This window comes from Pleurodeles waltl, chromosome 11, assembly GCF_031143425.1.
Source record: "Pleurodeles waltl isolate 20211129_DDA chromosome 11, aPleWal1.hap1.20221129, whole genome shotgun sequence".
In the NCBI taxonomy this organism is placed as follows: Eukaryota; Metazoa; Chordata; class Amphibia; order Caudata; family Salamandridae; genus Pleurodeles; species Pleurodeles waltl.
Genome location: NC_090450.1, coordinates 80,892,947 through 80,910,560, shown reverse-complemented (window position 1 = coordinate 80,910,560; position 17,614 = coordinate 80,892,947). Strand labels below are relative to the sequence as shown.

At 42.2% G+C, this 17,614-nt stretch overlaps 1 protein-coding gene across 1 annotated transcript in view; it reads right to left on the bottom strand.

The window, feature by feature from the left end:
• LOC138265422 (uncharacterized) overlaps positions 1 to 17,614 on the bottom strand; it is a 236,571-nt gene that overhangs the window by 125,254 nt on the left and 93,703 nt on the right. Inside the window, exons 8-10 of the mRNA XM_069213119.1 lie at positions 16,068 to 16,169; positions 9,768 to 9,855; positions 340 to 488 (exon numbers count right to left, since the gene is read on the bottom strand). Of these exons, the coding sequence (XP_069069220.1) occupies positions 340 to 488; positions 9,768 to 9,855; positions 16,068 to 16,169 (339 nt within the window). The remainder of the gene's footprint in view (positions 1 to 339; positions 489 to 9,767; positions 9,856 to 16,067; positions 16,170 to 17,614) is intronic.

Below are 17,614 nucleotides of genomic sequence, written 5' to 3'. Positions count from 1 at the left end.
CCAGGAATTTCACACAACAACTCTAAAGCGCAGTGCTGGACATTATGTGAGGCTATCCAAGCACAATCAAAATTTCACCTGAGTCTAATTGAAACAAAATAATAAATCTTGGTGAGACTTTATGCTAAACAAATAGATGTGCCACTAGCTTCCAGACCATTGGTTGAGTGAGTTGGGTTGAGTGAGTGAAAGGAAGGACACCTCACCATCTATACTCTTTCTCACCTCAGGAGGGTTCCTAATTCAGTCCCCATGTAATGATTGTGTTTCTTCTACATTCACATGACATACAACTGAAGTGATCTCCAGTGCCAGAGGAAAATGTAGAAATGCACATACCTGTGAAGTGGCTTCCTTTACTGCTTCTAGTCTTAAAAGGTTTGGTCGCCCACTTCCTTCATTTATTTTTCCAATGATGAATTTCAGGATTGGCTTCAGCTCTTCACTGTTGCCCGATATGGGATTTGGGCATCCAACGCAGCTGTGCACTTTTGCAGAGAACAGTAAACAGACAGTTAAATGGGAAACATTCATCCTATATGATCATTAAGCATGTGTTCAACTGTCAAAGTAATCGTACCTTCCCCTTGCGCATCATTGGAAGCCTTCTGTTGTGAGCACACCATCATGTTGCACAAGTTGTTGTACATCTCATTGCTTGTAGTGTATCTTCCTCTCTATGGGAATGTCAACTTTTAGGAATTTTAATCCACAAGGACCCCCTGACTACTCTGCTGGGCTGTCACAAGTCATTGTGGGGTCCCGGTAAAACACGACTAGTGGGGCCATTACACAGTTCCTGCCACAGTTTGCTTAAGAAAATTGTGCATTTTAAAGCACATTAGATAATTAACAGTGGTAAAACCTTTATGTGTTTGATTACTAAGGTGAGCCTGAGATTCCCTCCCTGTGGAATAGTTGGGACAGTATGGTGCAGATATTATATCTCAAAGAATAATAACATAGCTGCACAGTTGAACAACATTTGATAGGACTTTTAAGTTCATTTCTTAGGTAGGATTGGGGGTTCTCCTTCATTTCACACCATCCCTCCAAACAATTTAGTGAATTATTGAGAAATGCTACATTTTAAAACACATCTGAAAACATTTGATAAGTTGTAAATGGAACATAGGCCTTACTTTCCAAAGATGTTTATATTGGTAAACCTCAGTGCTGAGATCTAGCACACCTGATAGTCACATCTAAAAGTTAAACCAGAGCATGCCAAGACTAGAATTGGTAGCAGATGGCCACTGTATCAGCATTTTACTCCTCCACCAGTTGTGGAGTAAGGATGAGCTGGGGGGGGGTCACGCTATCATGGAATGATAATATTGCATCCACTCCATTGACCTACTATTACACTATAAGGTAAGTACTTTCCTTAGCTCCATCCATATTTATTCCTGAGGTTGGTTAAGGAATATGTCAAGAACAGTAAATATTCTACCTCAGGTTGTATTGGTGGATGGAATATTAATGAAGGTTGATTCTGTCGCTAGTTATATAGTGACATACATCCACTGTAAAGTTCTACTTTTTAGACAACAGCCTGTTAATTAAGGAAGTCAAGGCATCTAACTGACACAACCCTTACCCTTTTGTAGGCAACGCCCTGTCAGGGAATCGCTTCCTTTCATTTTAGGCCAATCGACTCCAGACACAAGAAGCACACATTTAAAGGGATTTTCCTGCCTAGAGAAAAAGTGTATTCTCTTTACCTAGTTTGGTATCCTTATCAATAATCAACAACAGGCATTCCAGGCCTTTCCTTCGTTTAATGAAGTAAGCCTGGAATTTGAGACACATTGTGACCAGATTTACCGAAAGGCCTCTTTATATGAGCAATGTGCTGTGTGCTGCAGAAAAACAGTTTAGGAACCCAAAACGTGATTCTCAAAGACACAAAATACTCCTAATGTCATTTTAGTATGACTCTGTTCCACTATTACGTAAACCCTATATATATATATATATATATATATATATATATATATATATATATATATATATATATATACATACATACACCAGTCAATTTATGATCAGAGCCTGGAACTGTTGCAATGTTTTCTGTTGTGTTATGTTAATCATTTTGTAAGTTTGTTTGTTGTTTTACCCTTTTAATGGGCATTGAACAGCCCAGTTCATTTATAATCTATAGTTATTGATTATGTAATTATACATAATTAAGGTAATTCTGTCACAAGTTTTTCACCTACAGGCCTCACAAATGCACACGACCTAGCACCTGTTCACGTGCAAGGCTGCACAATGTGAATTTTGTTTCGTAATCACTTAGGTTTTAAAACAGACTTTCTGAATTTCGGAAGATAACCAAAGACTTAGGACCTCATTACGAGGCTGGCGCTCTTGAGACCACTAGCCCCATAGTGACGGTCAGATCATCGCACTGTAGGAGGCTCCAACTGCCAGTAGAGGCCTGCAAGGCATCTAGACACTCTGTTTTTTTTAACATCAGAAAAAATCCACACAGCATCTGTATCCTCTTTGGTGTGCACATGTGTATGTTTCAAAAAGGAGCCTGAAACCTGTTGGGATTTTTTTTTAGTAATAGAAAAGATACCCACTGCACCTTTTTCTTTTTCAAATTGAGGTCCGTGCTTCAATGAGGAGCCTGGATTCTGCTTGAAATGTTCTTATCTTAAGAAACATTAAAATCCAAACAGTGCCTTGCTCTTTGCTGTGCACAGATTCACACTATGGAGCTTAGGGCCTTCTGGCACCTAGTTTATCCTAACAACCCAAGCCATTTCTGAACACCAGAGACCTGAAGGATTCCTGGGTGTTGTGGCTTGTGGTGAAGCCAGCACTAGTTCTTACTTGGATAGGTCAAACATTGGTGAAAAATGATTTTCTCACATTTTTGTGATGGATAGTGTCCAAATGGCTGGAGAACAGCGAAACCTTATGCCCAGGTGAAAGTTTCACTACACTGGCATAATCTCACATAATATTGCATAATTACACACCACTCACAGCAACTAAAACAGCACCTCACATGTGCGATGTGGCCTTTCGTAACGGACAGGAAGGGGACCAAAGAAGTGATTCTTTAAAGTGAATATAGTGCCAAAGTGTTCTTTAATTGGTTACAACTTGCCCCAAATTGCTCCACACTTGTGGTACTATGAGGGACATTATGACCCTGGTGGTCCCTCGACTCCCATGGTCATGGCGGCAGTACGGTCAGGACATTATGACCGTGGCGGAGCTGCCACGGTCAAACCGCCAACACCGCCAGCCTGCCGCTAGCCTGCAGTTTGGCAGTCCCGGCGGTTGTAATCTGCCGAATTATGGGCAGTGAAATGCTCAACAGGTGCTGCTGCACCCGCTGCACTGCCACATTGCCACCGGCTCCCTTAAGAGCCAGTTGCAATGTTAAGGCCCTGTTCCCGGCTGGGCCAGCGGGCGGAAACAGATTAATGTTACAAGATTGGTTGTGCAGTCTACATTCCCAAGGAAAACCTATGTATATGTGGTATTGCTGGAATTACAGACTTTTCCTTAGTTGACATTTCAAGATTTATCTTTGTCCATTTGAGAAATGCACCAAAATGATGAACAATTGAAAATACCACCACATGTTTCATTGCTTGTTCAGGCTGAACTGAGATATTGTTGCAGGGTTTGCACTAAGAAATAGCACTGAATGTGCCAAACAAAAATATATGGGGCCAGATTTACAAGGCCCTTGCACCACCGGAGCGTCACTTTTTGTGACCCTCTGGTGGTGCTGTGTGCCACATTTACAAGGCGGCACCCATATTTTTGTGGCTTAACGCCACCTTGTAAATATGGGTCCCTGCGATGCAGTTTTCTGCGTCAGAGGGGTGTGCCAATGGGTGTTGCTTTTGACGCTGCCCCAGATTTACAAAAAGTCACAAATCTGTTGCAGAGCCAAAAACTAACACCACCCCACGGGTGGTGTCAGTATTGCACAACAAGGAGGAATATGTTTAATTCTTCTCGTTTTTGCTTTTTCCATGAGTGCTGCATTCTGAAGAACACACAGAAAGAGCAAAAAGCCTGAATGATTGTTTATGTGCAAGAAGGTGTCCCCCCGTGCACATAAACAATCATTCAAAAGTGACGATTTGCTACTTCTATGTGTGCTGCATTACGCAGCACATATAGACGTGCCAAATCGTCATGGTAGATTATTTATGCTGGAGGGGAAATCTTCCTGCACATAAACAATAATTTCCTTCAACGCAGACACCCTTGCACTACGGTGCAAGGATTTCTGCGTTGCACTGGCAGCTATATTTAGCGCCGACACAGGGGAAAACACAGGAGTGCTGCGTATTTGAGTGAATACAGCACATCTCTGCATTTCTTTAGTGACACGGCACGGAGCTGGAAATTTTGCTGCAGCACTGTGCTGCGCCACTTCGTAGTAACCCTGGTCCATAGTTTGTATTGTTGCATGTTCAGATGGGAATGTTCCATGCATGTTTTACTCAAGTGTTTCCCAGCCCAAAGTAACCAACTAAATTTTTGGGGGGATCCTGTTTTTCATTTTTCCCCTAGAGTCACCCTAGTATAGCATATGCACAGAGGCCTAGGCCTCTCTCAGACTATGAATGAGGCTGGAAATCTTCTGTGATCTGTAGTAGCGCACAAAACGTAAACTCATAATAGACAGAGGGCTGCTGTCTCTGTCCTGGTTATAGCACATAAAGCAGTGGTAACAGCATACTTAGTTTTTTTATATTGCCAGTGTATCTGCATAACTAACAGTGGGGCCTACAAGCCACGCTTATGCAAAGCCCTATTATTATGTACATGCATAGAGCATTGCAGTGGCATTCTCTGTATATGTTGGGAGCATGTCCAGGTGGCGTATATGTGTAGTATGTGTGCAGTGGTAAGGCTCTGAGTGGGAGTGAGCCAAAGCACTAGAGTCAGTGAGACCCATTTTCAACATACCTAGTTTGGCACAGCACAAAATAGAGGATGAAGACAGCTTCACGACACAGTGGAAATGTACTTGCCTACATTTCTTCAGCTGGATGGTAGCAATCACTGAAGTGAGGAGGATGGAGACAGAGCTGCCTCTAGAAATTTCATAAGGACCTTTGATAGCAGGAATCTGCTAATTAGTTCTTCCTGTGCACTTCCCTTAGATTTATTGTAGGGCTAAAGGGTGAGCTTCAGATTTGGCTGTTTTAGGCTAGGAAGTTTCAAGATTAGTTTGGCTCTTTTGTATGTCTCTGATAACTTTTTCAGAGAGGCTAATGACAGCGAGGTGCAGAAGCCTCAAGCGTCATTATGCCTGTGGTCTGTGCTTCAGTTTGCATATACTCCAAGTGTTACCTGATGAGAGAAGCACCACTCTAAACAAATATTGTGTTTGGAGAGCATCCTAAATAGGACACTTAAAATCCCCAAATCCCAACATCCCAAACCAGTTCTGAAGTTGGAGATAGTGGCTTCACATCACTATCTAGAAAATGTGTATAAAAGTGAGACCCAAACAATCCTACTCTGTTCCAGTTGCAGGTTTTTCCTTGTACAACAAATGGAGTGTGTAGCCTTCTCAAAGGACTGCTGTGTGACAAGGGCTGATGTGTGTCTAACAAACAGTATTCCAGAGTTGAGCACTCTGCACTTTTTGCTGAAGGGTCTGAGGGTCTGAATAGTGCCTAGAAGCCTGCCTGCTTGGAGACAGAAAGAAGGAGTCTCCCTGGCATTGCAGGACAAATGACTATCGAGGATGAGGGGTCAGGTGTGCCAAAGAGACAAAGTTACACCAAGAGGAAGCAAACTACCTCAGAATGAAGCCAGTAATGACCCATGTTGCAGAGTGTCCCCCAGGCTCTCATACACAGTTCCTGGAAAGAACAACTTCAAGCCTTTGTGGGTGCATTGGCCGGATCACGGCTGCAACTGTCTGTGTGAGCTCAGTTAAAGCTGTAATGGCCTGCGTTAGCCCAATTAGGGTTGCAGCTAGCTGTATCAGTCTGACTGGGTCTACAACATCTGTTGTGAATGTACTTGCCCAATATGGGCTACAACTATGTGCTGACTACTCCCGCCAAATCAGGGCTACAACAGGGTGGTGACTGTGCTTCAATGGCCCAGTGAGGACCTGTACCTGAGCAGGCCCGATGGGCTAATCTGGGCTAATGCTAACACCAAGGCCTGATAGAGCCTCAGTAGTCAGGCCCATGCATGTGTGTAAGAGTCAGGGTTGCTGTTCACAGCTGAACTGAGCCCAGAGGTAGGCTGTAGGGAATGCAGACCACACCTGGGCTCCTCCGTGCCAATGAGATTGTCTTCACAAGTTGCAATCTTTTGTCTGCAGAAGGATGGTAAAGCCACCAGATCTGCTTTGAAGGAGCATGAGAGACTAAAGGCAATATCCACTACACCACCAGTGGTAAGAACCTTACCTTGAGAAACATGAACTGAGTGCACATTTGACTAGTCAGTTAATTAACAATACACCTCGCCATGGTAAATGTCACTGCTGTAAATGCTGGGGGAGACAAGGCATGAACAGGGGATCAGAATGAGAGAAATTAGTTGGTGCAACGCCACAAGAAAAAATCATAACCAGGATCACTGTCCTAGATACTGGCTAGAACTATATCATCTTTAGTACTGTGTAGTTACAAACCACTTTACTTTCTTTAAAAACAAGCACTTGACTGGACATTTACGTCATTGTGCCTGTTAGTTGATTGTTGAGTTCTGAGCATTTGTGAACGGTTCTAGCTCCCTGGAAAGCCTGTGACTTCTCACCCTTGATACCCTCATATTCAAGGGCAGAAAAGGTTTTATTGGGTCCAGTTGAAGAAGTACAGTAGTATTTATCACAGTTTAGGCCTAATACCCAAATTATGCTCTGTGATCCCCAAATGGGGTCTGGACGTGCAGAAACAAACCAAAGAGGATTTTTTAAAGCAAAGTGCTAGCACAGACATGCAAAATAACTTTTATAAAGCTACATATTCCTTGCCTGATGCTCCTGGGGGATAATTTGCCTAAGTCTGACCACAAATGTTGTTGCCCGGTGCTTGATCTTAATGAGGTCTGAAAACTGCTCCCAGAGCAGAGACAATGGCTTAGGCCTGTGGACAGGATGGCCGGCTTAGACAATGTGATACATATCAGCTCAGAAGGGGCAGTTGGGGAATTTCCAAGAATTTCATTAACTTGAAAGGGACAGAGGTGAAGCCTACCAATTCACAGTTTAGTGTAAGTTGAGACCTAAGGAAGGAAAACATTTTGTTTATTAGGCCTACGCTAGCAAGTTGGGCACCTGCCCAGTAGTAGGAGTGGCAGGACACAGATCCAGTTTGGGGTATTCAATAAAGAAGGGACTGTTCATTTCCCCCAAAACACCCCTGACTGGCACTCAAGTTACCTTTGACCTGTGCTATCTCGGATTTCCCTTAGAATAGTGCACTCTGTCACAGTCTGCAGTAAGACAAACAATATGTGCTATGAAAGAGGGTAGGCTTTTCCTCAGAATCCTTTTCCTCATTGAGTAGAGAGTGTCCATGAGTCATCTCCACCAACCAGCTAGCACAAACCAAAATACAGAATACTTTCCAGACCTGAAGAAGATCAGAAGATGACAGGACCTGCTGTTTGTGACCTGAGCGGAGCCCTGAGAACTGGACTTGCTCCTTCTTTTATCGAGACAAACAAATGGACTCGTAGAATCAGTTGGCCTACTGTGTGGTTATAGGGGCACAAGTAGCTGCATAAGGCCTTTTCTCTGAAGTGGCCAGTTAACCAGTACCAACTGGACCTAGACTGGACCTTGCTTGTGGCCTCTGCAGAAGTGAGTCCTGGCCCCTAGGTGCTCTCCCTGAGGCTCTGGAGGCCTTAGAAGTGACTGAGATGAACAGCTCCGTAAACACTGAAAAGTTCCAACTTAGAAAAAGATTGGGCTTCCAAGACCTCCAGGGATGTCAGTGGGATATCGTAACAAAGGTGTCCGATTTTGATGCAACTTCTTCTGATCCAGCTTCAGGGTTGTCCAGAAGGAGTACTCTGACTTCCATAAAAAAGACTACATCCTAAGGTTAAATGTTTGACTGGGATTAACCTGCTTGGTGTATCTGACCCAAGCTCCATTGCATTAAATTGTACTTAGGTCCTAATCTCCCACTTTCCTAGACTATCATTGTCCTTTAGTTCTTTTCAGCATTATTTCCACTTCAATCTTCAAAAATTCATATCTAATATGTTATTATTGATTGAGGAGAGACTCCTCTGCATAACGTTTGGTAGAATGTTTATGTCTTGAGCTTCTACTGTGTCTGGGCCACTGTGCACCATGACCTTCCTACTGTGGCTCAGCGTCTGCCACTTTCTGTACATGTCTGGATTCCAAAGGCAAGCAAGATTATTTATTATCTTTTGTGCCCATTTCAACATTCCTCCATGTGGGCTATGTAGCCACTGGATAGTCCCTAGGGCCCCCTTTTGATGTATCTGTTTGGTAGAGAAGTGTTTTTACTGACAAAATGTGCCCCAAGATAGTGTGCAAGAAGGAGCTTACCCCCTTTGTTCGACTGCTTAGCCTTACAGAGTCCTCAAGAGGGAGTCCCAGCCCGAGCAGCTGCCAGACTTCAGGAATAGAACATGGTCCAACACGCCCTCATGAGCTCAGCACTTGGCCCTGCAGGGAAATCTAGCCTTCCATGTTCACACTGCACTCACCTCTCACTGAGGGTGGGCCCGAGAGCCAGAGCCCGACACGGTCAGGCCCCTGACTAGCTGACCAAGGTTTCCGGGCATCACAGCACTTGGTCTCAGGCAGGAATCAGGTAGGTTAGCAAATCAGTGCATTCTTGCAGTTGAAAGCCTTCCAATGAGGAGCTGCAAAGTAGCAGATTTTAAAGGATCTGGTCTCCTGACCTCCAGAACCAAATTACAATGCAGCTATCCTGGATTCTTGCACTCTGGCGCCCCCTGACATTCACAGTGTAATACACTGCATGTATTATGCCAGAAAACAAACATACAAAGAAAGTGAACAAAACAAACACAGGGCAAGCTATGCTGAAACAATCACATAATATACTATGCAATTGTGTTGCCTTTTATGTGCACCTGTTAGTGGTGTCCTAATCATTTCCCTTTAGGGAGACTTTATAAGATGAATGGTAATCACAATTGGGGTCGCAAACTCCCCTGTTGCGATGCAGTGGAAGCAGAGGGTACCCCATTCACGCTCCTCCTGCCTACCAAATAGCAATCGGTTGCAAATGTATTTTGCAAGTCAGAAATTGGTTTCTGGTTAGTAATGTGTTCTTCGTACATTGCATCTTGCAATTTTTGTGGTAGCAGAAGACTGCGATTTGAATATTTTCCTACAGCAAAGATGCCGTATTCACAAGATCCTCAGTCATTTTCTCTTGCGCAGTTCCAATATGCACAGAAACATATTTGCAGTATGTCGAGAGAAAAGACTGCACACATTTTGCAGCACATCTCAGTTCAATTAGAATGAAAATGATCTTCCCATGCAGTGTGCAGTGTAACACACAGATAAAGTTGGACAGTCAACAACAAGCTTAGTAAAATTCTCAAATTTCATAAACTGCAAAAGTCAGGAATTATGGAAAGGTTCCATGACCAAAGAAGACACATTTCACACCCATATTATATTATTATGCAATTGGTCAAGTTCTGAATCTATAGGAAAAGAGGAGGTCGACAGGAGTTAGTTGTGGTTTAGTTATGATCTGATTGACTTCTGCATTATTTGAGGGTCTTACCTAGAGGTGCTGGCACACAGCCCAGTCCAAAACTAGCAATTGAACCATTAGGTGCGACATGCACGGTAGCCGTGCAAGAACCATAGTCCTGTGGAAATAAATTAGGACGTTTATTAAAAAAAGTCTTCATCATGAACAGTTAGGCTTCGACATGAAGAAAGAGGAACACATGTCAGATTCCTACAACATTGTGACAGCTGCAATACTGGTAGTCCGATATCAATTTCCACATACAAAACATCAAGGCCAAAAATCCTGTAGTTTTTCAGAGTGTAGGTTGGGAAGGAGTGGAGACAGGGCTCCCCTTTGAAATTCAAAGCAGGTCTTTTTAGGGAGCGGCTGATGATTACTTATTCTTCCTGAGCACTGCAGATGAAGGCTGACCCTAAAGTTTCTATTGCTCAAGTGAGTTGGTTTCTTCAGGGCCTTCCTCTTGTATGTCTGTTTCAGGAAGGCTGAAAGAAGGCAGATACAGGCTCTCACATTTCACTATACATTTGTTAAGGGTACCTCATACTGGACACAGACTAATGATACATGCCCTGAGAAGCATTATTTTGACATAAATTCACTAAAACTCAGTTATTCTTTATCACCTGATCACCAGATGGAAAGGGGTGGAGCATCTCAAGCACAAAAATTTAAAGTACAACATTCCTCTTTTGTGGTTTCCTTCCATCGGATTGCTGGGAAAATTAACCCATATTTATTCAACTGTATTTCTCCAGTGGGTGATAGCATGTGTCAACACTGGGTTCTGATGGCAGACATTGGTATTGTAACGCATGCAAATAATGTTGTTATCTTTTTCAGCTTTTGCATGCTATTTTAGAAAGCCTCCACAATATTCCTAAACCCCTGTATGAAAAAAAAACCTTGACTTAAAACCTCTGGTTGTCAACTCTCCCTTTTCCTTCAAAGATCATTCCTAACTTTCTATCCTCTGTCTGCCTCCTCTCTCTGAGCACAGCCTACTCTAAATCACATGCACGTTTGCCTTAATCTACATTATTGTGCCTCTGCAGACGGCCCACACCATATTTCAAAGATCACAACCTCTCTTTTAAAAGTCATATCTAAGCACCCTAACAATACCTAATCTTCTGTAGTTTGTCTATTATTACTGCCAACCAATGCATGAAATTCCCATACTCCCTCTCCTACTAAATATCACACCTATTTTCCTACTCATGTAATATACCACATAGGTACTGGCGTATTGGCATGGAATGGTTCTGGTAGAGCACAAGCCTTTTCCCAATAACCAACAACAACTACAGAAAAATTAACACTAGGGCCTGGAGCAGCGTGCTAACCCATGTAAAGCTCAACAGTGCCTCATCATGGGTAGTAAGTGCTATATAATGCAATCACAATACAATCTATAACCCACTCTAAACCCAATATCATAACTCTTTGCAGTCAGTCAGTTGTGGTTCATATAGCCTGCCTAATAATTCCCTTTACTGCTTACCCAGTAGTGAACCAGCCCACAGCAATAAACTATCCATTACCATCTGAACAGACATGGAATAACTGAAGGGATCTGCCATATACTGCCGGCCAACAGAATACTCTATCTCAGTCCAAAACTGTAGGTACAGCTAGCTAATTACTAGGGTCACTTCCTAATATCTCACAATGACAGGCACATTTGGAATTACATTAACAAAGTCCATCCCAGCAGATCTCTCCACCAGTTCTCCCTCTTATTGCCTGCTCAGGACACTAAACATTAAACAAAATATCTCAGAATGGACAACCCAATGCACCAAGTGAGCTATTAAGCATAAGACATAACCAAAAAGTATCTGCAGAGTTGCTCAAAGCTGCCAGCTTACTAAAAACTGTAAACTGCACACCTATCCCTCATCTTTCTTCATCTATGACACAATAACTGTATCTCAGTGGTCCTCACACACAACATGGAAACTCTTCACACATAGGATCAAAGCAAAGACAACATCCTTCCAACCACACATCCTACACAGTGTACCATGCTACCCATGTAGGCAAGCACCTGCATAGCTCCTTAGATGGGTACATTCTAACCTTTTGTTGTGGACCCATACTAGATCCCTAAATATTATCCTTAGCTATCAGGGCTTGCAAGCGCTTTTGTAGATATTCAAGCGGGTATAGGTGTGTAATAGAGGAAGTAGAATATTGTCAAAGGTCAGTAAAAAAAACACAGGATTTATGAGCGTATGATTTTAAAAAGCTAAGGCAGACCCGAAAGTGTCTTTATATCCCTCACTTGGAAATGCCATATTTTGCTTTGATCGGCAATTAGCATTAGCAAAGAGTGGAACAAACTCTCTTTTTAGTTAAGCTATTTACCATCACCCTGTCCTTTAAAATCTTGTGAGAACTTTTAGGCAGGCATATAATGTTTAGTTATTTTGTTTGATATAAATCTCCTTTATAGTGCCAAGAAGCATTGGCGTATGTTGCGCTCTACAAATGAATAGAATATGGAAAACCTGCGTCTGCTTAATCACTACAGGAAATCAAGCTCTGCTTCAATTCTGGCATTTGAATAATAGCCACACAACAACACTGTGGGAAACTGTTTACCCCCATATTATTGCTATTATGGCAAAATATTAATTGTGAGTCATCTGTGCCTTCTAAATCTTCATGCTGCACATAACCTGCTGACAGGTGCTACTCGATCAAACCATAGCAGCAGCAGCACACATAACTCCACCAAACAGACTTCAGAGCCAAGCCGCCAGGAGTACTTACCCCTACATCACCCCTTTTGACTTCTGTAGAACCTGAATTAAACACTATGCGAAGACAGGGACCCCAGATTGAGCACTTTCTATTATTTGAACCTCAAAAAACCACAGAACAAATACAGAAACAGATCAAACCAATGCACAAGTTACTAAGGGCTAGATGTATGCAGCTTTTTTCTTATTGCAAACGGCCCGATTCGCAGAATTGGGCCGTTTACACACAAAAAAAAGCATTTTGGTATGTACAAACCCAGTTTCGGGATTCTTTAATCTATTTACTGAATCGCAAAATAGGTTTGCGAGTCGCAATTAATGAGGGGCGTTCCCTTCCTAATTGCGGGTCGCAGTGCGATTCAGGATTGTTTTGTCACCGTCAATGTAGTTCCAAAACAATCACAGTTAGCACCAATTTCAAACTGGTGCCAACCCATTCACAAACAGGAAGGGGTCTTCAAGGGACCCCTTCCTCTTTGTGAAGCGTAGCAAAAATATTTTTTCGGACCACTGACTGCTCTGAAAAAATGAAAAGAAAACTTTTAATTTTCGTTTTTGAAATGCAACCCATTTTACTTTAAGGAAAGCAGGGCTGCATTAAAAAAAAAACTTTTTTATTTAAAAAAAGACACAGATATGATGGTCTGCTGTCCCCAGCAGGCTGCCATCACTGTGAGTGCAGCCATTCCCAATGGGGTCGCAAATTGCAACCTACCTCATGAATATTAATGAGGTTGACCATTTGCAACACCATTGGGAATCGCAAACAGTGTGAGGTACACTGTTGTACTTATGGTTTTGAGACTCGCAAATGTGTTGCAAATTGCAAGCCACAAAACTCTGGGTCGTACATCTAGCCCTAAGTACCTTATTTATTTTGTAAACAAAATACAAACATCTGAGTTGTATTTTGAATGGGAAGGTTGGATCTTTTCAAAACATCGGTCCTTGTTTACGGACAGGGCACTCTGTCAAAACATGACGGATATCCCCTGTGGCATATTAAAAGAACCATATTCTATCCACATGCACTTGTAATTAGGGGAGAGTGGTATTGACTACAGATTGTATTAAAATGTTCAAGTTTGTACTTTTATGATGTATACGTATTAATCTACTAATGTTATCTAATATTGTTAACTGTCCTCGATCCCTGGGCAGAAGTCGGAGACCCCAGGTGTGGAACCACTGCTCTACAGTATGGAAATGTGACTATTTGAAGTGACTCCCCGATGTGGGGAAAAGGAACAAATTTAAAACCCTCTGTGCCATGCAGAAGAGCTACTCAAGTGAACACTCTCAGTGCTTGAAGAAACTGGCAAAGCACAACATGCCACAATACATGTGATCCAACAACACATTTTCAAGCTTCAAAACATGTCATGGGGATGCAAAGTCCCAAAATTCGTAATAGCTCCATCTCAAGTGTGGAGCCTTCATCCCTTATGAAATTCATAAAAAACTAAACAATTTGTATAGGCTTCAACTTACATTAAGTTGGACAGTTAACTGCCGTAAAATGGGAAAGCCAAGCCCAGGGCATCCACAATATCAACCATGTCCAATTTTCAAACTCTGTCACCAACAAATACATGGACCACTAAGTGATGTCTATGAATTCTTGGTCATCAAATGAATTGCAGGCTTTTCCTCTTCTTTTCTGTGTGCTAGCCTACCAATTGATGTGCGCCGCAAAACTCTCCTTCCTTTTCAACGATATTAACATCTTGGTTGATGGGCCAGCCAACAAATGTTATTGAAGTAACTAAAAGATGTGAAGTCTCAGATTGAAACAACCTACTGACAAAGACAATCTTAGTCTGCATCTCCTGGTCTCCCATATTCCATCCTTCACATCCACAACTATGTGGCCCTTTCTTGGTCAGGTCACGACTTTATTAACTTAAGAAGTACACTACATGGAAATGGAAACCCAAGCCTGAACTGAGCGCCCCCCATTGGCATATGACCCCAACAACAGCCAGTCTAGTTAATTCTTTCAAGTTCCCCTTCCTTGAATCACCTACTGCATTTGTCTACAAATGACACTGAGGCCTTTAAAGAACACTGTGCTGTGCATGCATTTGAAAAGCCCTTCACCACAAAAAATACAGTACAATTGGCCAAAAATGAAATTAACAAATGATTCACAGATCCTCTCCAGTGTCTAAAACCAGGAGCAGACAGTGGAGAAAGGCTGCATTCTTTATCTATTACCACATCTTCCCACTGCACTTCTGGCCAAAATATCTGTGTCCCCCAAACCCTCAAAAAATAGAATTGTTTCTTCTCCATCATTATCATGTCAAACTGCTATGCCATTCATTCTCACTTGATACTTGACAAATGTTTTAGTTTACTTCTGCAACAACAATTACCCATTCTTGACCAAATATATGCCCAGTGGTTGTGTTTCTACTACCTGGAATCATCTGGGCGGACTTCTCCAAACTTTCATCTGTGACTTCTCTTTGGCCCGTGTCAACAATAACCAATATTGTAAACAAGACAAGATGCTTTGCCCTACTGAAAGATGTACAAAATACAAGGGTAATCTGAATGGGCAGGTCCCTCACTGTTGTAATAATCTGATCAGATAGACTGAAACGTATTCTAGGCCTTAGCGATTTGTAGTGACTCGAAGCACCCCTCTATATGATGTGTACTTAGTAGTGTTCAAATTCTTTACAAAGTATTATAAATTAGTAATGTTTTTTAATTTGAAACGTAACTCCTCAATATAAACTAGTTTTTTCCTTGGTGTAGCCAATACCGACAACTGTTTTGCTCTGGCTTTTAGCACCACAAAGGTTTCTCAAGGATGGGAAAAGCATCAAACACTACTATCCACTAGACTGAACGGATGCACCAAACCAATGGCAAAAACTGAGGATCACAGGAGACCTGACTGTTTTTTTTCATTTAATAGCCTATGTTCCTTAAAGGAACCCAAGCTGCCTAATATAGAAAACATAGGAACGATCTTGCAATGGCCCAATTTACTACTGCGTGTACACTCTGTGGTCGCCAAACATGATTATCAAAGGCGAAAATGAAGAGGGCAGCACCCCCATTATGAATCAGTTACCACCTCCTTTGAGTAGATGGCAACTTTTCTACCCATTAATACATTCCATACTGACCTAACGGGGGTCACCCTCTTCAAACCTATTCATGATTGCAGTTCGGTATGGGTTTACTACATACCAAGAAGCCAAATGTCATTGCAATTCCATCCTGTATTTTACAAATCACACTGTTTGCCAAAACCAATAGCTTTGTACATCTGTCCCTTGGAGCTTTAATAAAAAAATCGCTGTAATAACATATATCATTATCCGTGTTTCCCGGTACCTGCTTTGACCTGGTAATTGCTCTAGCTTTAAAGGGCGAATAACGGGCAGCCACTGTGGTTCTGCAAGTTTTTCCACATTTGAAGGAACCGTGGTGGTAGAGGGTGTGGCTTTTAAATTCGTGAAGGTGGTATTCTTCTTGGCACTGAAGTTACGAACAGGACGAAAATGCGACATGTTTTTACATGAGAGATGTGGCATCAACTTACGTCCAGTGGTTTGCAACCCGGATGCACTTCTTTGAATTTACTCTTGGGGCAATCAGTTTCTCTGTATCTATATTGGATTTGATAGCGAGTTCCAACCACCACCTGTATGAATTACACACAGAAAATGTACATAGATGGTTACATGGTTGCATAAAGAAAATACACTAAGAAATGCATGAAAGAGTACTGCAAGTGCACAGAGGGTGAAAGTGATGCATGAATGATGCTTATCTACAGAAGCAGGATGCTCCAATAGAAAGCTGTTTCTATTCATACAAAGACCTGAACTGCCATAAGCGAGCTCTATATGTCTCAACGGTCACTGTCTAATGCAATCACAAAGGTATAAGGAAACTAGAAGAAGGCAAATGAAAGTTAACTAGTTCTTACAAATATGTAGGCTACCTCACGCTGGCGTCCATGGCTTTAAAGAGGTGATACAGAGCCCTTTGAAAAGCTGATGCTGCTTAGCCTAGTCCAAATGGCATCCTCTTCTACTGAAGCACTTGTTATGGAGTGATAAACACCATACGTGGTCTAGAGCAGTGGTTCCCAACCTTTTGACTTCTGTGGACTCCTACTTTATCATTACGGGAGCCTGGGGACCACCACTGAATATTTATTGGATTTTGGGGACCCACCCACTGTGTCATTACTGACAGCTTGGGACCTAATATGTTAATATTATTTAATTTTCTAAGCAGTCACGGACCCCCTGTGGAGGCTTCACGGACCCCCAGGGGTCCTCGGACCACAGGTTGGGAACCACTGGTCTAGAGGCTTTAGATAGTTATACTTAATGATACCCTTGTGCAACCTACGTGCAGCAAGCACTGTAGCTCCATCAAACATTTACAATAATTCATTAATCTTTGGTATGGGGTAGCCGTCAAATTGGGATGCAGGCATTGAGTTCTACAACAAAACATTGGGCCTGATTTATAATTTGGCGGATTGCACTTCCTATGCCAATGCGACGGAGTACATTACTCCTTTGCCCTGATGGAGGTGCCACCAGCAAAACATTTTAAATGCCCGGTTCCCCAGCTGACCATTAACAAGACCTGCCATCAGTTACATTTTTTAATTTTCAAAAAGGAAATACCGAAGCGACTTCTTTTTTAAAGTGAAAAAGAACAATGCCCCTCCCACCAAGTGAGTTTTCTGTGTTCTGTATTCAGTGGTGGTGACGGGCATTGAAAATGGCTATATGTCCACCCATCTAAATTCAGTGGGCAGATATATAGACCATATGCTCTAGGAAATTTTGACATGTGATAAATCGATAATTTGTTATTTTATTGTGTATGAAAAATATTGCATATCAATATTTATTGCACCCGATTTGTAGTACTTTCCAGTCAGCACAAGCAGACGAAAAGGCCAAAAGAATTTGATAATAAATTGGAAAATAGCTGTAAACATGTTTGTCACATATGGGACAGTTGTTTCTACCCACACAACACCTACAGAGAAGATAGCACCCTTCTTTGCCCCAGGATTTATTCCAAAATGTCTCTTTTGGGCTCCCGAGCCATCGTTAGCTG